This window comes from Drosophila hydei, unplaced genomic scaffold, assembly GCF_003285905.1.
Source record: "Drosophila hydei strain 15085-1641.00,03,60 unplaced genomic scaffold, DhydRS2 tig00008137-arrow-arrow-pilon, whole genome shotgun sequence".
Taxonomy (NCBI): Eukaryota; Metazoa; Arthropoda; class Insecta; order Diptera; family Drosophilidae; genus Drosophila; species Drosophila hydei.
This window is the reverse complement of record NW_022045845.1, coordinates 744,777-766,998: the sequence shown is the minus strand read 5'-3', so window position 1 is coordinate 766,998 and position 22,222 is coordinate 744,777. Positions and strand designations below refer to the sequence as shown.

General features: G+C 40.7%; 2 protein-coding genes across 3 annotated transcripts; one reads left to right on the top strand and one right to left on the bottom strand.

Moving 5' to 3' along the window:
* Nucleotides 1-129: 129 nt before the first annotated feature.
* LOC111601801 (tissue inhibitor of metalloproteinase) lies at nt 130-11,998 on the top strand. 2 transcript variants are annotated; one of them, XM_023318580.2, is made up of 5 exons: nt 130-1,103; nt 11,030-11,269; nt 11,363-11,448; nt 11,508-11,726; nt 11,784-11,978. In XM_023318580.2, exons 2-5 carry the CDS (start codon nt 11,137-11,139, stop codon nt 11,976-11,978), a joined length of 633 nt encoding a protein of 210 aa, XP_023174348.2. In that variant the 5' UTR covers nt 130-1,103; nt 11,030-11,136. The 2 variants fall into 2 exon arrangements, with proteins under 2 accessions (XP_023174348.2, XP_023174350.2); XM_023318582.2 differs by lacking the exon at nt 130-1,103 and having other exon boundaries at nt 11,137-11,269; nt 11,784-11,998.
* Nucleotides 11,999-12,137: 139 nt separating this feature from the next.
* Nucleotides 12,138-22,152, bottom strand: LOC111601802 (synapsin-like). Its single transcript, XM_023318583.2, has 8 exons — nt 21,764-22,152; nt 17,953-18,126; nt 16,419-16,495; nt 15,727-16,070; nt 14,318-14,481; nt 14,184-14,255; nt 12,369-12,512; nt 12,138-12,288 (listed from the first exon to the last, which is right to left on the bottom strand). Exons 4-8 carry the CDS (start codon nt 15,947-15,949, stop codon nt 12,157-12,159), a joined length of 735 nt encoding a protein of 244 aa, XP_023174351.1. The 5' UTR covers nt 15,950-16,070; nt 16,419-16,495; nt 17,953-18,126; nt 21,764-22,152; the 3' UTR covers nt 12,138-12,156.
* Nucleotides 22,153-22,222: the final 70 nt, after the last annotated feature.

Below are 22,222 nucleotides of genomic sequence, written 5' to 3'. Positions count from 1 at the left end.
TCGTATTTGCAGCTTGTAGTTGTAGGCGTTGCATGAAGCATGCCCATGCCCATTCCCATGCCCATGCCTATACCCTGCACGTGTGCGCACCACATGGCTAGCCACTTGGACTGCCTTACATGTGTATGTGTATGTGTGTGAGTGGATGTGAATGTAGACCTGGAAGTAAGTCATTGCTGTGGGGCTGGACTGTGGTGTAAAGTATAACTAAATTATTGCTTGATCTGTTGCCTGACAGATGCGCCATTTGGTGCTCGTGCCGTTGCATATGCATCTGCATCTTCTGTGGCGCCAAATATGTTTGCCGCCGCGCTGTGAGCCTAAGCTATATGCATGCACTCGCAATTAATAAAGCTGCCAAGGTAAAATAATGCGCAGAAATATGCAATTGAACCAGCCGCTGGCCGCCAAATGCCAGAGTTTCCTCTTTAGCTTCTTGCCTGTTGCCTCTTACGTTTTACATCTCTCACTCACTCCTAATGAATTTATGACGCTTTTGATCGGCCGGCGACGGCGAGAGTAACTCAAATATTGTGCGGGTGCACAAAAGACTCAGGCAGACAGAAAAACTCAAACTCGAATGAGCGCCAAGCTTGTTGCTCTTGAATTTATGAATGCTTTTGATCGGCCGGCGAAAGCCTCTCAAACTCAAGCAAGCAGTAGCAACTTAAGGAGTACCATGCGCGGGTGCTTAAACGACTCAAGCAACCGAAGAAAAAGCTCAATCTCAACGAGCCGAACGGTCGCTCTTTAACTAACTGTAATGATCGCTCTCTCGCTGCGAGCCGAGTGGCGGCCAGCCAGCTTCGGCTATGAAAAGACTAAACGCTTGAGTTCACGATTCAGTGCAGAACCGCAGGCGCAGCGAAGTAGAACGCCCGAAGACGACGACGACGGCAACAACGCGGCGAAAATTATTGTGTGAAAAATTATTAAATGCAAATGCAACAAGTCTAAAAGCTGACAGTGCGAGTGAACAAATTAAGCAGAGCCCCGCAGTGGTTAACAGTGCTAAATAAACAGTTTTTGGTGCTTAACAATTAACGAGCTACAAATTAATTATTCTGCAAAAACAAATTATTCGCACTCGACTGACGATTCAGGTATTTTAATTATTTCTCTTCCATTTGCATGCACTTAACATAAGGAATTTATGAATTTCAATTTGAAATGAATGTTATTCGTAAACAAGCAGGAGTCGCGCGCGTTTCGCATGCGATTAAAAACGCGCGTTGCTGTGGCAGACGTCAAAACCCGCAGTTGCAGCATCGTTGACATAGCGACACAGTTTTCCATATTCACACACACTCTCTCACACACACACGTGGCTGCATTTCTTTCTATTTATTTGTGCTCGAACATATTTGCGTTTATTTTTAATTTGTTTTTATTTCTTTATTTCTTCTCTCGTTGCCCGCTTTGCTTTGCTTCGTCGCGACACACACATTTCAATACGTATATATGTATATATATGTATATTTGTTTTTTAAATTTTCTGCTCAACTTTGGTTTTTCTTAATAGTTTCTAATGTCGCCAATTTGTAAACAAAATGCAGCCATAAAAAATATTTGTATATTGAGCAATCCAGCAACATAAATTCATTTAGAATGCGCATTTAAAACGTGGGCAAACGCATATGCGAACACATATAAATACGTATTTATGTAAAGCTCATCCAACACATTTAAAAATGTCAAGGGAAGCTCTGTGTGTGTGCGTGTGTCTGGTTGCGTTTTCATATTACGTATACGCCATGTGTATCGCTGTTGGCATTGGCCACTTAACGCCTAGGCCTAAAATATGAAGCATTAAATACTTAACTTTTTTTAGAATTTTGTTTTGCTAATTTATGCAAATTTGACACCAAATTTGTGTTTGGCCTAAACATTTTATACGAGTATTTTAAGTGGTTCGAACTTTTACAATATTCTCAAGCATTTCCTTCACTTGACCTTACTCTTGCTTTTGCCTTAGTCAGAATTTTAATATTTTGCTGTTTCCATCAATATATATCATACTTTATATTTGTATTTATTCTTGGAAATGTGAACATGAATATGTAGCTGGCTCGATTTTTATATATTGTACATATCTGTTGGCATATATTATATGCTCTTGAAAGACCCCTCTCGTTGCTGTTGTTGTTGTTGGTTTTGTTTTTGTTTCTTTTTCCTGCTTGTGCCTTGAGTCTTGTTAGTTCGACTAAATTGAATGTATATTTCGATAACTATTTAGTGCTGTCAGCTGAATTGCAGAAGGCTTAAAGTCTTGTAAACGAATTTGCACTCTAATGCATTTTTTTGATATGTAAAATTATTAAAAGAACGATAAATACGTAGACTATGACTAATGCGCTTACTTTGGATAAATGTCTTAGTATACGATTTTTTAGTAGGGGAAATTTGGTTATAAATAATACACTGTTTATTTTTAGACAATTATCATTGTTTTATATATCTTTGATGTATATGCATACAAGCTAGATATCAATAAAAACTATATATTTATTAAAACATTTTACATATAAAGAGAGCAAAGAGCAGGTCGTAGCATGCAGAAATGTGCTAAAGATTTATATTAAAGATCTATGTTATCAAAACTATTTGTGTTTTATATATAAATATATTGAATAAGTATTTTATACATATAACTCAACTAAATTCTTAGCAATTATTGGAGTTAGTTCAGCGATCAATTTTGACTTGATATTAGGGACAATCAGGGAGTCTGTTCTTGACATGCTTATCGAATTTGAACAGAATTCTTCGCACATCGTTGAGTGTACATTTTTGGACTGTGCACTCAGGAGTTGGAAGAGTCAGCGAAGTGTTTAAAGTGTTTCGCCTTATATAGAGAATGATTGTTTGTTATTTTACACATGTTTGACTTTTGGCACAAGTCTGCGACGACGGCGACGGCGACGCCGATGCCGATGGCGATGGCGACACACCCACAGCCGATTTTGGGATTATCTGCTGGTCATTCGGGTGGGTGCTGGTTGTAGCTGCGGCGACCACCAGAAATGCGCCGCATTGCAATTAAATATTATTGTACAATTAAAGAGAAATGCAAGAGACAGCGCGACAAAGAGCATTCGCTGCGTTCGTGTCGTGTAAATTTCACAATCGCAAATTTATTGACGATGATTTCTTTTTACTGTCTGCTCGTTTGTTCCCGCCACACATCGGGTTGGCAATGGGTGCGGATGGGGATGATAATAAGTATGGACTGTGGAAGGGTCGACACGGTCTGCTGGTCCGCTGGTCTGCTTGGTTTCTGTGTGGGCCCAAACTGACGTCGCCTGAGTTTGTCAATTTGTCAATTTGGCTGATTGTCTGTCAATTTTTTTAATTTATTAAGCAAGATCTGTCACAGCGCATTATTGTGAATGAGTATGGAATTTTTATATTAAAAATTGCATATTTCCGAGCGAGTATAAAAACACTTCAATAAATCAAACAATAATTTGATGGAATTTATTTTCATAAGCCTGAAGAGTAGAGTCAAACTGTGATATCATTTCTCTTTTTATATCGGAGCCAAAGAAAGGCATGAAAACGAGAAGGGATTCAAAATAATGCTTTGACTCCCTAGAGTACCAGCCTGATTAAAAAAGGATTTTTCAGCTGATGCATTGAGCAAACTCATAGATAAATATAATATAAATATTTCATTTGATTAATTCACATCTATTCCTTAAATGCTTTTTGAATAAGAGCAACTTAATATAAGTCTTAATCTAACGCTAGAGAACTGAAGTATGCAATCGCAGCTGCTGATTTCAACTTCGACTCTGGCTGGAAGTCTAACTTGGATTTAGTAATCTAAATATTAAATCCTTTCATTTCATTTATACAATTACTGTTTTATATTATATTCACACCTTGTCTTTGCCTTATATGATGCTAGCAGTCTACGTCAATTGCTATATGAGATTGTGCGCCTGATTAGAACTGCTTATTCACTTATTCACTAGCCAAGTATACAGTACGAAGCGCTTGTTTGGAAAGGTCTGATTATGCGAGTAAAGAATAATGGAAATTTACTGGATTTGTATCAAATTTTGTACAATTTCGAAATGAATGTGCATTGATCGCACGACACTCTGCTGGCCACTTTTTTCTGAATTTAAGTGAGCTCAAAATTCAGTTGAGCTGCATGCATTTGCGCAAATCAAGAATCGATGGCATTGGAATCTCACATAACAAAATAATTTATATTTTTATGGGGGAATATGATGAATGCCCTTGGCAGAGGGAACCCATTTTATTGGCTGTCGACTCGCATTAGCATTCATAATTGAGTTCTTTGTTAGGCCTCCTGTGCGCGCCGTGCCAGGGGCTCGATTTTTGTTTATTTTCGCAAGCCGCTGGCCTGCAATTACATTTGTGTCACAGTCGGCAAGCGAGACTTTTTGATTTTTTGAAACAACAGCACTCAAAATAAGTGGAATATTAAGCGTCGAGTGTCGAACGCTACGAAAGTCGCCATTTCGAAAACTGTGGCAATTCGCATTCTGTTTATTTATCTACCCGCAGCAGACGGATGTATTGTGTGGCCAAATATGAGAAATGCGTAAGATTTATTTTCGGCATTATGATGCCAGCCTGCAAGTCACTGCAGGCCGCATGTGTGCCTATACTGCAAAGAGCATCTGTTTACAAAATCACTCGAACTTAATGATCCATAAAGCATTAAGCAGCCAAACAGCTAGCCACCAGGTTGGGTTTCGAACCGGTTCGGACTCAATACCCAAAATACTTCAAATATTTTGCTAGTCCCCAATATATTTTATATTTGCACTCTGCATACGAACTCGCCTTTTTCTAATCATATTTGCCAACGATACACAAAGCCACACAGCCAATTCCTCTATACATAGGTTCACTTCCTAATCATTCAAGTTTTTGACTTGTATAATATACATTTATGACAACAGATGCAGCTCCTTGAGCACAACAAATTTAGAAATATTTCGCTATTTTATACAAACAAAACCATTTTATGTATTTTGAGTTTCATAATGTATTTCAGAACTCGATTCGTTCCGGTTGACAGCATAAAAAAGAACCATTTTCAGCCCTGGCTGTGACTTTTCAAACTTCTATTTGATTTTGGCAGAGATTTTCAAACAAATGCCAGTTGCGACTGCTTTGAGCTGGCGCCGCCTTGTCAAGCTCACGTCACGCTTGAATGGAGCTGTCAAACGCAGTTGCAGTTGCAGCTGCAGCTGCTGCTGTTGCTGCTACTGCCGTTAAAGCTGTTGTTGTTGCATGCATCAATTGGAGTCGAAATTCAATTAGCAAACATCGATTGACGTTAACATGTCTTATCAGGCAGGCATTTATACTAACTAACAGGTGTCCAGCTGTCTGTTTTGCGCGACGTGTGGACAGCCAAGAGTTAATCGCGAGCAGAAAACGATTTAATGCACATATATTTAGCAGCGGCACGATTCGCTGCGCATTCAGATTTGCATGTCAAAGTTCAGTTAAGAAACGGCTTGGCTCTGAGCATTAATCAAGAAAATATTTTGTTTGGCCAGTCAGGGCCAGCACAGTTTCGGGCTGGGGCATCATTGATCATGCTGATTATGGCGTTGCCGATCGTGACTTTGATATTTTCCTTAATTTTCTCTCATTGTGCGGCGAACGAAAAAAAAAACGCCAGCCGACACAAAGGTCGCCAGTGGGCAAAGAAAGTTTCGTGCTCGTTATGGCCAAAAAACCCAAAAAAAAAAAAACTCTAAAAGAAAACAACAAATCTTGGAAAATTTGGTAACTTACAGTTCGCATGGAAATTGCGTTGCACACGGCTTATCAGTTGTAAATGGAAAGCAAACATTGTTCGCGGAAACTTTTCCTAGTAGCGCACAGTCATGGACACAATAATAAGACCATGATGTAAGCTTGCACTGCATACCGAATATTTTATATATTTGAATCAGATTCGAATATAATTGCATCATATTCAAAGCTCCCAGAAAATCTATTATTCAGTTTAGTTCAGCTACACTAATGAATAATAAAATCGTACTTAATCGGGAATTAGGGCAAAATGGCCAAAGTGTGATGTAAGCCAGTTTAATATAGAACTTTTATAATATTATATGAAGTCATGCACTCTGCCTAAAGAACATCTTAATGCATAAATATATGACTCTTTGACTGCAAAAAGAGAATGAAATGCTTTATGCTATAGTAAAAACAAATATTATTCTATATGGCAATAGCTGGATGTAATGGACAGCTTAAAGAGCTGCAGAAGGAATTTTATCCAAAATCTTATCAATTTTGTATGGAAAGGAGCTTGTCTATACAATTTAGAAATCAATTGGCTTTAACGCATTTCTTTTTCATTCAAGAAAACATTTTTTTTGTTGTAAAGTATTTAATTGTGACACGCATCAATTGCTTAAAGTTGGCTTGAATTCCAGATTACCTGAAGGGCTTCATTTCTAGTGCTACTTAAGATAGTTTGGCCTATAATTTGGTTTCTAATGCCAATCAATACTAATTGCCAATACTTGTCAAACTCTGTTTTTAGTAAGCAGCAGTAACGACTGTGTCTACAAGCCGTAGGGCTGGCTGTAGTACTGCTATCTTTAGACAAGGCAATTATTATTTGAGCATTAAATTTGAAGAGAAGCAGAATACATTTGGCTAATTGAATTCATTGATTTTATTTTTATTTATTATTTTTATTTATTATTTAAGCGTTAAATTTGAAGAGAAACAGAATACATTTGGCTGATTGAAATCATTGATTTTTTTAGATAAATGCGTTAAGGGAAAGGTCAACTCTTTTTGGGATGTAAGCTCAAATTAGAGAAGCTTAATCAGACTGCTGGCAATATCTGGGCAATATATTACTTGTGTGGGTACGTCTGCATTTGTATAGCTGGCCGTTCCCCAAAAGCGAATTGCTTAGAAAGTCAATCAGCAATAAAAGTCAAACACACAGAGAATTGTGACAAGACAATCGAAGCTGAAAGCGAGAAGCGAGAAGCCAAAAGTAAATGACCGCCGAATCGTATAAAATGAAACAGAAAACCAAACGAAACAAATTAAATTTTGTGGCTTTTATTTCGACTCGATTGTGGTTGAGTTTTATGTGCATTGATTTTTAGAGGCAGGCGCGAAAATTGTTGTTGTCAGCTTTATTTACATGCCCCGTGACTGCACTGCCGCCATCAGGCGGGAGAGGTCGAGCGATTGTGTGCCACAAGTGGCGCAACATGTCAATATTTTGTGTGCCATGCATTATGCAGGCATTAGCGGAGTTTTATGACTCAATTAAGTGGTCATAAAGCAAACTTTTCCACAGTTCCATTTACGAGCCAGTTTTATGCCTTGCTACCGACCCAGCAGATAAGCAGAAGCGCATTAATTATGCGGCTTTGCTCTGTAAAGCCATTTGCCCAAAACCCAATCGCTTGAGGGCGGTTTGCGGCAAAGTCCTGCGACTTTGTGTTTTTTGCAGTCCTTTTTTTGGTCTTCAACTTGCTCGCTTTGAGCCTTTTCAAAGCCCAGTTAACCGACAAACCATTTACCTGGAAAGCCGCCCGTCTGGCCAAGTGTTAATAATCTCTATGCATATTTACATAACTCAAATTTGTGGCGCCTTTTATATTAATTCAACAGTCCCACAGACAACTGAGTACTGCGTCGCCCCACCACGTTGTTTGTGACTGTGTTTCCTTTCAAATAAATATGCATTTACATCGGCTTAGAGCAAAGGCAAATGTCGGCTGGCCAACCCCGTAGAAGTAAATTATAACCCACGATAAGCATTCCACGTATTCTATATAGTAAATTCGTGTAATAAGAACAACAAATAAAAGCAATATAATCCGCTCACGTTCGTTTAGCAGATGGCAGTCAAAATGTGATCACAAACGCAAATATAATAAGTCTATTTAAGCAGCTATTATCTAATATTTTTAGTTATGTATTAAGATAAAGGCTTTAGCTCGACTTTGGGCGAATTCCCACGAATCTGAGATTTACTTCTTAGAGTCTTAGAGAAATTGTGTGCAGAGAAGTATTTAATATAAATCTGTAGACTTTGTATAAATATGAATAATAAAATTATAATTTTATAACTCAATGTTTATTCTCGATCCGTGTGGATCGTGCAGAGGTTCTTATAAAACTGTCTTAAACATAATTCCCTAAACATAACTTAAGCTATCAACTGTCGACGGCGTTCCCAACAGAATGCTGACCACGTGCCTGTTTAGACTGCTTTGTGTTAACTTTTATGCAATGATGCATCTATTATTTGAGTGTAAACTAGAGTCTTAATTAATATTAACAGTTAGATCATCATTTACTTTTTAACTGTAACGAGATGCATCTGCCAATTTGTAACTTATAAAATTCTTGAATTTTCTACATTCAATTTTTAGTTTTTATGTAAAAGTTCACGTATTCAACAGTTGTATAAATGTATATATATGAGTGATAGTTATATAGATAATAAAATTCATTGACTGATAAATATAAAGTGCAGCTCTGCTTATACATAAAATTTATTTCAATCAACTCACATTAGAGTCACAACTGAATCTAATGCATTTATTCCATATTCTCGCAGTTGTCAGTCAAGAACTAATTAAATAAGCAAACTGAATATTTCGTGCCTTTTATCAGCTTTTGACGTCTTAAGATGCTTTCGGCTGAAACGTTTTAAGCTGAGAAAATATGGTCGCAACTGCAGAATTATTGTGTATCTGCATTCTCAAGATGTCGGTATCTTATCTAGATGTGAGCTGCAATCGTTTATCTTTGCAGTTACGCGACACCAATTTGACATATGTGTCACATGCCTCTGTGTGCGTGTGTATGTGTGTGTGCAGACCAAGTTTAGTTAGGGCACTTTCTTTGCGCTCATTGCTGTAGCTGCGGTTGGTCTCGTTTAAATGGCCTGAGGGCAAAGTGGAAATCAATGCTAATTAGAGACATGTCGATACTTGACTCCACATATTCGTCTCAGTAAATGCGTATTTCGAAATTGTTGTTGGCGGCCCGCATAGCCAAGTGACACTCAGATGCCGTCGACTGCCGACTGCCGACTGCCGACTGTTTCAGTGTCAAATGTCAACTTCCATGTGGATGACGACACAACAACAAAAGCGGCAGCAACAACAAGTGTGTTGTTTGAATGTGACGTCAAAGCAACAGCACATAAGTATTAATACACACATGCTCATGTCCGTGACTGTGTGCGTGTGTGTGTGTGAATGCCGTGGTGCTATGATATACAACATTTAATTGACACATGTACAGCTTGTCAACAAAACACGGCTGCCTCTGGCATCAATAGCCGTTGGCCCCATCTACCCCAGCTTCGGCTGCAGGCCCCGCCCTGCGCCCCCACACTTTGTGTGGAGGCCAACTCTAAAATATATGCCTGCGTGATATATGGGCACGCTAATTGTGGCTGCCGATGCCGATGCCGACGCCGATCGGCTGATATCGTGGAAAACTGAAAGGAAATCGTGCGAATTTGCAGCGAGTGTAAAAAGTTTTTCTTGTTTTCTATTGGTTTTTTTTGTTTTTCATTTGTGTTTTCATTTTTGTGAAGTTGATTTAGTTGCTAAACGCTGTTGACGTTCCCAATGTGTGTGTGCCAGTTTTGTGAGCGCTTATTTGTTGTCTTGTTGGCTGTTTGTTAAACAAATCCACGCCGTTAATTGCCAGCACAAGTGTCAAATCCAGACTAACAAGACACGAACAATGCCCAATGCAAACAATGTCGAGCGAGAGAGCAGAGAGGGAGTAAGAGAGAGGGCAGAGGGCTTTGCTTTCATAAAGAACTTTCCAAGAATATCCCAAGTAATAACATATTACGACACAGATCTGGATTTGACAAAGGCTTCTCCTACTCAGGCAGGGCGCTCTTCTGTTGGCCCATTAGCCGAGGCGTCTGACTGTCTGGCTGCCACTTTGGGCTGCCACTTAATAAATAGTTTGATGCATTATTTCTGCTTGCATTCAATCAATAAGGCAATCGACTCTGCGCCCCTTTTTTCTCTGTTTTTTTTTCTAGTGGCTTTCCGCAAAATGCTTTTAATTCAATTTTATTTCAATTTAATTGCCACATTGCCGGGTTGCTCGTTGCCTCAGCTACAGCCGCAGCCACAGCCGCAGCCGCAGCCGTCGCCAATGCCTCGGCATAGCCATTGCATATGTTCGTCTATATGGGCCTGCCTATCTCTGTCGATCAGTTCAACACAATGACTGGGACCTGGAAACGGGAATGGGACTGCGACTGCGACTGCGACTGCGGCTGTAAATGCGAGTGCAACTGACTGGACTGATTATTTCGCTCCGCTCTCGATATTATACAATATTTTCGCGTTGATATATATACACGGCATCAGCTTTGCAGTGGATTTCGACTTATTCCCCTCAAGTTTTCTATGAATTTACAATAAACAATGCTAAATGGAATGGCTGCCATGCCATTCGCATTTTGCTGGCAATTGAACTACTTTTCATACAGTCAGTTTCTCAATACGATTTATGCGTGCAGCTCATGCAGAGGCACCCAAATTGATTGCACATAATAGAAGGAAGACAACGACATTAAATTGAAATCAAATGGCCAATAAAATGGAATTTCTCTCTCAAATAGAAATAGATTTCACACGCAACTTTAAGTGCATATGTAAATGCTCGCATACATATATTGTACAGTGGCTGCCAGAGCAAGTGTAACACAAATGCACAGCAAATAAACAATGCAGGCAGCAAGCACTTCCCTACTGATAATAATGCGTGCGGGACGAGGGACGCTTTGACAGTATTAATTGTTTGTACCATTGGGCGTATACGTAATATATGACACTTGACAGCGCCTTGATGCATGTCTGATTGAGTCTGATGGGTGGCAGCACGTTTAAGAGATAAGCCCATGGCATAAGTAAGGCACACTTAAACCGACTGACCTTCAGCAGGGGCTTTGGGTTACCGCAAACATTAAATCTTCATCATAATAAAATGCAATCACATTTCTCTTCAGCTTCACAGCGTCACTGCTTCACGGCTTCTACGCTCACGATTCGCTGTTGGCTGGCGTGTGGACAGGGCGACAAATAGGGATTGGATTTACGCAGCTATAACGGCGCCATGGAGTTAACCAAACATTTGAGTTTATTGGCGTTCGCTCTGGTCGCGGTGCTGGCGTTTTATGGCCACACCACAGATGCCTGTATGTGCATGCCCTCGCATCCACAGACGCATTACTGCACCGCTGATTATGGTGAGTAGAAATGTGAGCCAGTCGAGTGCGAAGTGTAAAAGCTGCTCGCATATCCTTGGAGAATTCAATCTAAATGCCAGCGTTCCCTTGCAGTTGTGCAGCTGCGTGTGCTGCGCAAATCGAACACCATCGAGCCGGGCAAGACTATCTACAAGGTGCACATAAAGCGCACCTATAAGGTAAGCACTCGCCACTCCACGCCAAGCTCAAGAGCTAACATTGTGCTATTTCGCTTAAGGCCACACCTGAAGCTCGCCGCATGCTGCGCGATGGTCGCCTGTCCTCGCCGAACAGTGACTCCATGTGCGGCATACAGCTGGAAATTGGCAAGGTGTACATCATAGCCGGACGCCTGCCGCAGCTGAATCTGTGCAGTTACTACAAGGAATACATCAAGATGACAATCAGCGAGCGCCACGGCTTCAGCGGCGCCTATGGCTTGGCCTGCAACTGCACAGTAAGTGTCATCGAGTCGACTCCCCGCATCCAACAGCTACATTCGAATGTCTTTCAGATCAGCCCGTGCTTTGGCATGCAGTGCCTGCGGCAACGAGAGCACGCAGACGGTTGCAAATGGTCCGTGCAGGGCAGGTGCGAGCGCGACTATTCCTCTTGCGTGCCGCACAACATCCGATCGCCCATGGGCGATATACAGCATTGCCGCTGGAGACGCACGCAGCTTTACAAAAAGTGCCTAAGCTATCCGTAGAGCGCGCTCAAGGTGGAGGTGGCCATGGAATGGCTTTTGTTATGCAACAGTTTTTTATTATAATTTTATACTCGAGTTTTGTGTAGAGCTTTAATTCGTACGTTATGCTTAATGTGTTATTTATTAATGGATGGCTTTTAGATGTGACCACGATTCAATGTAGCTACTTAATTAGTAATTAGCACTTAATGTTTAATACACTTACCAAATCACGCGGATTCGGGAAGAATGTCTGCTCGATCAGCGGAAAGCCGTCGCGTCCCAGGCGCCGCTGCAGCTGCAGCAGATGCGAGAATACCCATGGCTTATCCTATTCAGAAGAAAAGAGAAAAGAACAAGCAAAGGATTTCATGCCAACTCAATGCAAAGAACAACTCCTCCTCAACTCACCTGGAACTGGTAAATGGAATGCAACGAGTTGATGCTGGGCACTCCGCCGTACTTGAGGCCCAATATTGTCGAGCGGAAATCGCTGGAGCCATCGCGAGGCGGTTGACGTATCAACACGAAATCCGGCCGAAAAGAACGGGCAACCTGTATTTGTTTTTTTTTTTTTTAATATTATTATTATTATTAATTTGAGTTGTTTTGGTGTGTGATATTCCAAAGTTACATTAGAAACACATATGAAAAGCAAAATATAATATTATAATTTTTAGCTGAGTCTTAACTAATAATTCGCAGTGTGACATAAATAAATACGAAAATCAACAGTTTAAAGCCACAGCTGAATGCATTAAATTGAACTTAAACGCCGCGTATTCTGACTTTTTACTGTCCTACGAAGGCGTCACTTAATTGCAATACAGAACTACCAACGATGCATACACGTATAATCAACATATATGCTCCGTAATTATATGTGACTGTCAACTCAGTCGTAATGCGCGCACACATGCACACACCATTACGTGCCGCGCAAATCCCTCTGGCACGTAAGCATCGGATAATTTTATCACGTTCCATATGCTGTGCATCAATTCCAGGGCTGTCGATTCATACTTTTTAGTGCATACTTTTAAGCTGAGCAAACAAATGCTTTTGGTGAAAATAAATGAAGAGTCTTGGATACTGCACTTTATGACATATTTGCGGATACTTTGTTTCTGGGTACAAATTCGGATAAACGAGTGTTACTACAATTGTGTGATAAGGTTCGAAACTTGGCTTTGAAGAAGATTTACCAAATAAAACCAGAATGTATTATTTATGTAGCATAATTTTGGGCTGAGCCAATAAATATATATTTTGCGAGAATTTATAAAATGGATGCAATCCATTACTTACGGAATACAAACTCTTAAGATGTTTGTGGTAAGGTGAAAAAATGTAATATGAAGAAGATTTATCATAGTAATGTATTATTATCAACAACATATCAACAACAATCAACCAATCTCTTTGCGGCACATGTATGGTGAAAATAAAACTTGTGCCTTGGATATGGTATCAGATTTAATTTCGAATAAATGAGTTAGATAGACTTGGATAAGGCAATATCCACCAATATTAATGTTTTTCGCAGCATACTTTTAGGGTCAACCAAAAATTACTTGTGGTGAAAACGAAGTATCTTCGAGCATCTTGACTAGCGAATAACAGCAGCATACAAAAGCGAGTAATAAAAACTAAACGAAAATGAAATATAAAATTTATTTGTGTTCTTTAAGCTTCCGTTTGAATCCAAAAAAGACTTATTTTCTTTATGAGACGCTTCAATTGTGCGCTGTTTTAGCATCTACTAAGTTGTATTATCAACTTATATCACCCAACAATATATGTAGTGAGCAATAAGTAGGTCATGGTTAAGGCACTTGCGTTTTGATTACTTGCTCAGTTGTGACCACAACAGAAGTGTATAAGTGCAGGGAGATAAATAAGCACCTCTGTGTGGACAAGTGTTGATAAGCGTAACGCTCGAGTATCCTTTAGCTGGGAAATAAATTGAACGCGTGCCTGATGGACTCTATCGTTGGCGACGTCGTTGGCTGGCCCTTATACTACTCGAATGCGCAATAGAGTGAAATGTGAGGGCAATAAAAGCAAGTATAACAAAGCTGCAAATAAACAGGCAGCTAACAACTGAATAGAGCTGACAAGGAACGAGAGTTGAATACAGAGCGGTGGCTGTCCTTTATGCTCTATAGCGCGCAGTGCACTAATTAAGTGCAAGCAGGATGGCTCCCAGGATGGGGTGTAACTCACCCGGGTGCCGCTGCGATAGGCGGCCATGGTGACGACCGGTCCGGTGTCGGCGCTGGAGACGACGGTAATGTCCTGCGGATGCACAGCAGATAATAGAGAGGGTTCAGAATGGTGTTAGTGTGTCGCTAGCTTACTCGGAACTCCGCCTGCTCCACGCGTATGTCGAAGTCGCCATGCAACCGCCGGCCGCGGAAGTACTTGGACCAGTCCGTGTTCTGATCATCCAACACCAGCAGCGTGAAATATCTGTCCTTGTTGAAGGTGGGCGCCCGCTGGGTGGCACTCTGAACCGCAGCTCCTGTATGTGTCAAGGGTTGAAAGAGATTAGCGAATAATTTCATTAAGTTTATTTTCCAAATACGACGGCACGCAGTTGGTTTTCGTGTCCATTTTGTCTACAATTTCGCTAGGTTTCATTAACGCTTTACCTCTTCAATGCATTTTTGAACACAAATGTTTCATTCGATTTGAAAACAAACACTATGGAGCTGCAAGTTTAAGCATATTTTTTGTTACATCATAAATCATTCTCAGAGAATCGATTGATTGACAGTGAGATTTTACGTTTAATTAATGCAATTCACATTCAAAATTGAGATAACGAAAAACTGAATTTATGAGGCATGGCACGATTGACGTGGAAATGATTTATTATACTCTTGTTAAGTGTACTATAGTTTGGCCATGAATTTGTGTATTGCATAGACGGAGGCAGCTCCCGACCTTAAGTCCTTATGTATTCTTCATTAGCATCAATGAACGGCAATGCAATCAATCATGAACCTAGTCGCTTGGCTATCAAGCAATTTAGCAAATCTATTGCAGGCAGTTGCCTGAATGGATTATTAAATTACTGTTTTGAAATTTAGATATTTAATTGACTATATCAGCGCCTTATCAGTGGCGTTTATAAATCGAAACTGATCTAAAGTAATATACATGGGTAATCGTACAGCAAGCTTAGTTATTTTGTACTTAAAAGTTACAACTGGATATGTCCAGCGAGCAAAATGGGTAGGGGATACCGGCCCCTCTAGTTTCAGTAGCACGGACTGAGAGTGCTCCAAGCTTATCGTTTAGGTTGGTACTCTAGTGGGATTATCAGGGTGGCTGTGGCTTATGCAGCGTTGGCGTTTCCAACGCAGCAGAGCAGTTGCTGTATGCTTCGCCCACACTGAGGAAAATTCACACAAATTGGTACCGACAAGGTGACGAGGCCTTTCCTGTTACCCGCTGTATTATATGCCTGTATAGCTGCTACGTGGCTCAACTTGCCAAAGGACACGCGCCACTTAAAATAAGTTAGAGTAATTCAGATTTATATGTACTTAAACAGAATGTAATTAAGGATTATTATAATTATTTATAGGCAATACGTACGCATATATTTGAGCTACAATTTGAAGAATGCTAACCATGACTTAACTCTATATAGTCAATTACCCTTTGGCTATTCTATTTCAGATCCTCGTGTAGTCACCGAAGTATCAGTCTATATATCTAAGGAGAGTTTCATTATATATATTTTCTAGCCATAGCATACCCAAAATGGAAGCGCCCTGATCTCGTGCGGCGCCTGTTAAGCTCTGCACGCGCTGCAAGAGACTTTCACGCGACTTGGCCGGGCTGGTAGGCGCGCTCACGCCACGTGGCGGAGCTGGAGCCGTAGTGGGCGGTGCCTTGCCAGCGCCAAAGCTTAGCGACAGCTCTGGAGCAGCGCCGGTGGGCTGCGGCGGCAGTTGGCCCGGTGCCGGCGGCGGCGGCATGTTCGGTGGGCCGCCGGCCACATGCGGCTTCGTTGGCTGGTCCTGTATAGGACGTGCAGCTGGCGGCAAGCTATTGGGATCAACATCGTCGACCTCGGAAGACAAGTCTCCCGAGCTGAATCTGCGCACGTGGCGTGGATGTGGATTAGATGTTAGTGTTTGGGTGTGTGTTGGTTGTTGTTGTTGTTGTTGTTGCGTGGATTGGTTGTGATTATCGATAAGTCGTTTCAAATGCGGGCCATTCGACAAGTAGACAAGTGAAAGGTGCAGCGCAGTTGAGTGAGAGAGCAAGATAAATATATAGAGAAAGAGAGAGAGAGAGAGAGAGAGAGAGAGAGAAAGAGAGAAGAGCGCACATTTGGCGTGGGGGAGAGAAAATAGACAAACATATGAAATCTCAAATTAGTCTCGTCCAACTGTTGCCGCCCTTCCCGCTGAGGAAGGGGGCGTTTCCTTTTAAGGTCTTTACCTTCTCTTCAGGAAATTAACATTGGAAGTGAAGCTTGATTTAAACGACGAGAAATTCAGGGTGCTGCTTTTTGGTTCCTGTGCGGCACGCGATCGAACGAAATAGAGAATACAAAGTAGTATATAGTATTTGGTTCAACTTATTAGTTAAGTGCTGCAAATTTTGGGCATTCAATAAACGAATTGTAGTTGCAGTGCATTGATTGGCATTTGCTGTCTACCACACCAAACATATCGATATATTATGTAAGCACTCTGGCAGTATGTTTGTGTTTTTATATATATGGTATATTCAAGGCAAAACGTTTAAAGCGTTACATAAACATAAAATGCAATTAAAGACTTAGGCACACTGCTCTGGCTTGAGTTTGCAATTAGGTTGCTTGGGCATCAGATGCCCGATTTCACCCCTGAGGGAGTTCCTTAGTTGGCCGTTTAATTACCGGCACACGGGGCGTATACTTGTTGGTCACTTCGAATGGAAATTCACACAGTGAAAGATGGTAAAAATCGTAAAAAAGAGAGCAAACATGCGCTCGCAATGACAGTCGCATTGCTGAGCCCACTTTCGACTGGGGGGAGCCCCAATTTCAAATTTCATATGTCATCTTGTTGAGAACACGATTAGTAAATTTCTTAAATTCTTAAATAATTCATTTGCTAGATTCGTTGCAGGTCACTTACAAGCTGCCAACTGGATATGTGTTTAGAGAGCATGAAATTGCAATGACGATTAGCTAATAGAATATGTTGTGGGTTTGACTGAGCTTGGAATGGTCGCGCGGACGGAGTAAGAGCCAAAGTAAATGAAACTCAAAAGAAATTATTTCAGCAAATGCTGAATCTTAATTAAAAAATACTCGTGTGCATAATTAACATAAAAGCTAACTACGTGCAAAAGGATAACGGCAGGATAGTAAAATTTAATTGCGCACAGCATGGCAACAGGTGCCAATACGACTGCCAGGCTGTTGCCACGGACAACTGCGGACAATGGCTGCATGGAGTGCTGCACTTTGGGCGTCTTTTGTGGACTTCGCTGGCAAATATAAAAATCAATGACGAATTCTTTGTGGCCTCTGTAGCTAGGCGCCTTGTTGTGCCCGTCAAGCATGTCAAACACTTATAGTCAAAACGCTGCTCGGCCTTCTCGTGCTGTTGGCCTTATTGTGCTCTATTTGTATTGGCTGCGCCTCTTAGGCTCAGGGCACTTGGAACTTTTCAGGCTGACATTATGGGCCAACACACGCACAATAAGCCGACAGCCCACCCTGTTTGTGGACCACTCGACGTTATGTGGGCTTCTTGACTAAGCCAAACTTTAAAAACATTTAAGCCAAACTGAAAAGCTGATAAACTGAAAACTGCAAGCTGAAAACTGAACTGAAATAATCATGGTGAAAAAATGTGATGCAATTGCTGATGCAAGGCGTGGCATGACATATGCATGTGTTTGCAGTTGTGTGTGGCTGTGTGTGTATGAGTGGCTGATGAATGCATAGATATGAGAAATGCAGAAGATGGCACTGCCTTACCGGTGGCGGGGCGCAGATTCGCCCACACCCAGCAGTTGCAATGGCGCTAATATTGACCGTGGACAACGATGGACCCGAACAGTTGGCCGGTTTTCAGTTGTCGATGGCGCTGAGCTGCTGTTCAGACGATGCCTTCCAGTAGCTTGTGTAACCTTAAGAGTCTCCGACCGACTGCTGCAATTAAAGAACAAAGAAATGGTATTTAGGTTTATTCACTCAGCCTTCGGCAAAGCAACTTTTTGACAAAGCAAAAAACAAACATTCAATTGTCAGGCAAACTCCATAAAGAAACAAGCAGACAACTCTCTGGTTGCCTCGCAAAGGACTAGCATAACTAACCGACTGCCTGACTGTCTGACAGCCTGACTGTCTGTCTGTCTGTCTGTCTAACCGACTCTGGTCGCTGCTGTTGTTGCGACCAACTCGAACGATTATTATTGTTGGTTCAATGCACTCGCCTGCCGCAAAATAGGCCAATGCATACAGCAGAAACGTAGTATGTACAAAACTGAGAGTACGAAATATTTGTAGAGAAAATATTTTACTTTTTCATAGAGCAAAAAGTTTTGCCCATGCTGAATGAATTATGACCCCACAATTTGTTTTCATCAACTCGTCGTCGACCTCGAGCCTGTCGAGCAATTTAATTGGGAATATGAAGGACAACATTTAAGCCATCCGTAAACTTTTGTTCCCCTCCTGCAATTGAAAATGTCTCAATTCTTAGCAAAAGATTTTATTATTTTAATTAAGATTTGAAGATTTGAACCAAAGCTTAGAGAAACTTAGGCAACTTGGTAGGAGTGATTAAATAAGAAATAGCCTGCCAGCCTTGCTTCCAACCTACTTCTAATACCCTCCAACACCTCTGGCGTTGGAATGTGAAAGTGAATAACCCAAGTATTAATAGTCCCATCTTAAGCGAATTTCTGTGTATACACAAGGCATTCACTGCTTATAATTAGCTTATATTTTATTATACTTTGAAAACTGAAAATTATTTTATTTTTAGAAAACCTAGCGAAACCCCGAGTCTTGCCTATTTGATACTTATAAAATGAAATGAATGAATCATTGAAACTAATGATAAGATATCTTGTGCTTTACATATACATAAAGTTTTAATTTAATAATCTAATAAGTTAGCTTTGAAGTTTTCTAGATTAACACGGAAAAGACTTTTTGAAAGAGAGACGAACGTGCAGACTGTCGGATCGACTCACGAAGAATATATATCTAGCTATCTAAAAAGAATATATAAACTTTTTATTAAGTCGCTTAAAACTATTGTCAAGTTGAAGTTGTCTTCAGCACATTACAAATAACTGCATTAAAAAGCAAAATATATTATATCAATATATATTTATATAAACTCGTGTAAACATGTTCAAGCATAAGCTGATGCGCATAAAAAATCAATTCTGAAGTGACGCGCTTTGATATTATGCACATATTTTGAGGAAAAATATTCTAGAAATCCAAAGCAAATATTCAAATTATTTCCCTAAGCAGAGCATACTTCACTTCTGACTAGTTTATGCACTCTGTGTAGGACAAGAGAGCATATCCACAGAGCAACAAACAGCTGAGCACATATGAAATAAATATATTGAATGAACTCTTATTAAAGCAGAGTTTAAGATACAATTTATATATTATATATAAACTAAATACTTTAAAATTTAAGTATTGAGAAACAGAAATGGATTCATTTCACCTGTACGTGAAATAAAAATCAAATAAAAATAGCACAATTAAAGCTAAAACATATGACGATAAAGTTGTAGCTCGCAAATATTGTACTGGCCCAGTTTGTTGGGCCTTCGCTCAAAAGCTTGAGTGACTTAAGGTGTGCGTGTTACAAATTGACACAAAGGCCTTAGGCGCTACTTGGTCTGCTACGTATGTCCTTGGCAGGCTCTAATGATATGTACATAAATTGAAATTCGTTAGACAGCGGAATGGGAACGGGAAGGGGAATCGGAAGGGGAATGGGACTCGGAATTGCAAATATCAAATTTACAGGGTCATAAAATATGCATAATGCTTGGATTCGGACAATGTAGGACTTGCATTTATGGTATAAGCTCTCATGATGGGCAATTCGAAGCTGGCGACATTACGCATACGCCATATAGTTCGGCAATGGCGTCACTGAGTCTGCTCTGACGTTTATTTGTGCCACATTCGCGTGGGCGACCAACAAACAGCTCACAGACTGTGTGAGTCTGCTCGAGTCTGTGTGCATGTCTCTGTGACTGAAGCTGTGCAAGTGCCGACGTTGCTCCTTTGCCGCTCCTTTCACCACCGAGACCCACTTTCTCGCTCGCTCATGCACGCGCTGCTACAAATGTCAAAGGTGACGGATGACTGTGCCAAATAAACGAATTCGGAAGTCGAATGTAGCTGGTGGCAAGTAAGCTGATATTGGTCATGGATGTTTATTGTTTAATGCAGCGTCTCAAATTGTTTGCTGCACGCAAACTTGGCCTACGCAAAATAATACAGTCCGTGATGAATCAGAGTTTATATTTGTATCTTTTGATTGCTTACATAACAGCTGCAGAGGCCATAGAATAGAAGCCAACAATTTTCATTAGACTTATTAAAGGAATTCCCATTTGTTGCATAGCTTGAATATCTTAACTTTCGTAATATCTAAACTGTTGCCCTCACACACTGGAAATCAGATACTCTGACGCCAGCTCGTCTGCCAGTGGCTGTGGTATGCGCAATTTGAAAAATTTGAGAACTCATAACCCAGCTTAACATTCCAACAACTTTTCTGGTAGTCAGCTGAAAGCTGTGCTTCAAACTCCATTACATCGTTTAGCTCCTTGATGGTTGTCGATTGCGGCTCACAATCCATCAACTTTGCCACGGGAGGGCAATGCCAGTGGCAGTGGCTACGGCTCATATGAAAGTTTTTCTCGACTCGCTGCATACAAAGTATTAAGTGACAGGAGGTGAAGTGAGGCAGGAGCCGTGGACTCATTATACCGTTGCCGTAGCAAAAAAAAAAGCGAAAGATTGCCGCAAACACCTGCAGCCACATCTAACCCATTTTCAGGTCGCATTTCCTCTTCTGACAGTTTAGCTGGCATTTGCGTTCGGGTCATGTGGCGTTGGCTGCTTCAGCAGGCCATAAACGAGCGGTTTAATGTGCTTTCAATGGTAATTAAAAGAGAAAAAAAACTTACAAAAATGTGACACAAATGTGACACCGCTTGCGGCAGAGGTCAAAGACTCGCAAGCCAAAAAGCAACAGCAAAATGTGGCTTAAAATACGCAGGCATGCGTATGTGTGTGCGTGCGTGTGTGTGTATCTTCTGATAAGCTTAAGTACAAACTGTTATACGTTGCATACTTCTGGGCTGTTTTCTATAAATACTCTTTCAACGCTAATGTTTGTTTACTGCTCTAATTAATATTTGCTGTCTTGGAAATTAGCAAAGCATATTATAAATGCACAAGCAACTCCCATCTCCCCGTCTCTCTTCTTCAAATGCTTTCCTCTCACGCCCATTATCCCTTAAGCGTGCTGCCTTCACAGCGGGTTTGTGGGTTAGCAGGTTGCCAATCCGTGGAGACGCAATCCAAACGCTTTAATCGCTCAGTGCTTTTTGTTTTGCGTCTAATTCAATAAAACGCCTCTGCCTCAGCCTCTGCCTCTGTTTAGCCTTTGCCTGGGGTTTGTTGTTACGGCGTCTGTCTACACTTATCACACACACACACACACACTCTTAGCTAATACAAAAGATACACGCACACGCTGCTCGTCTGACTGACTTAGTGATACAGAATTTTTTACCGTTTTTCGATTTTTGGCAGTTCCCAATTCCTTTGGGCCTGAGAGTTGCACCTTTTGCTTGGCTGAACTGTGCAGAGGAATTCACACTGATTTTTCGTAATAGAGTGATTAATTTTTTGATGAAATAACCGAGTGAGCTTTGGGGCAAATTTAGAGATCAAAAAACACAAAAATGATTTTTTTAATTTGGCTATGAAATTTCGAGCGCACAATGCAAAAAATAGCTGAACTATCAACGACGGTGATGAAATTTTCACTGAGCGTCGAGTCGAGTTGTTATATATTAATTTCCCACCAAAATGCTATGTGTAACGGTGTAAGAGAGTGGAATCCACTGAGAGCAGAAAGAGCAGAAAAAGAGAGAGAGAGAGTTTCAAAATCTTAGAATGACAAACTAATTTTTTATTGAAATATATAAATCTTGAATTTGTATTTGAGTTTCGCATTATTGTTCAGCGT

Coding starts and splice junctions, on each gene's coding strand:
- LOC111601801 (XM_023318582.2), top strand. CDS start 11,137: ATGGAGTTAACCAAACATTTGAGTTTATTGGCGTTCGCTCTGGTCGCG. Junction 11,270..11,362: donor TTACTGCACCGCTGATTATG/GTGAGTAGAAAT, acceptor GTTCCCTTGCAG/TTGTGCAGCTGCGTGTGCTG. Junction 11,727..11,783: donor GCTTGGCCTGCAACTGCACA/GTAAGTGTCATC, acceptor AATGTCTTTCAG/ATCAGCCCGTGCTTTGGCAT.
- LOC111601802 (XM_023318583.2), bottom strand. CDS start 15,949: ATGCCGCCGCCGCCGGCACCGGGCCAACTGCCGCCGCAGCCCACCGGC. Junction 14,256..14,317: donor TGGAGCAGGCGGAGTTCCGA/GTAAGCTAGCGA, acceptor GTGCATCCGCAG/GACATTACCGTCGTCTCCAG. Junction 12,289..12,368: donor ATTCCATTTACCAGTTCCAG/GTGAGTTGAGGA, acceptor TCTTCTGAATAG/GATAAGCCATGGGTATTCTC.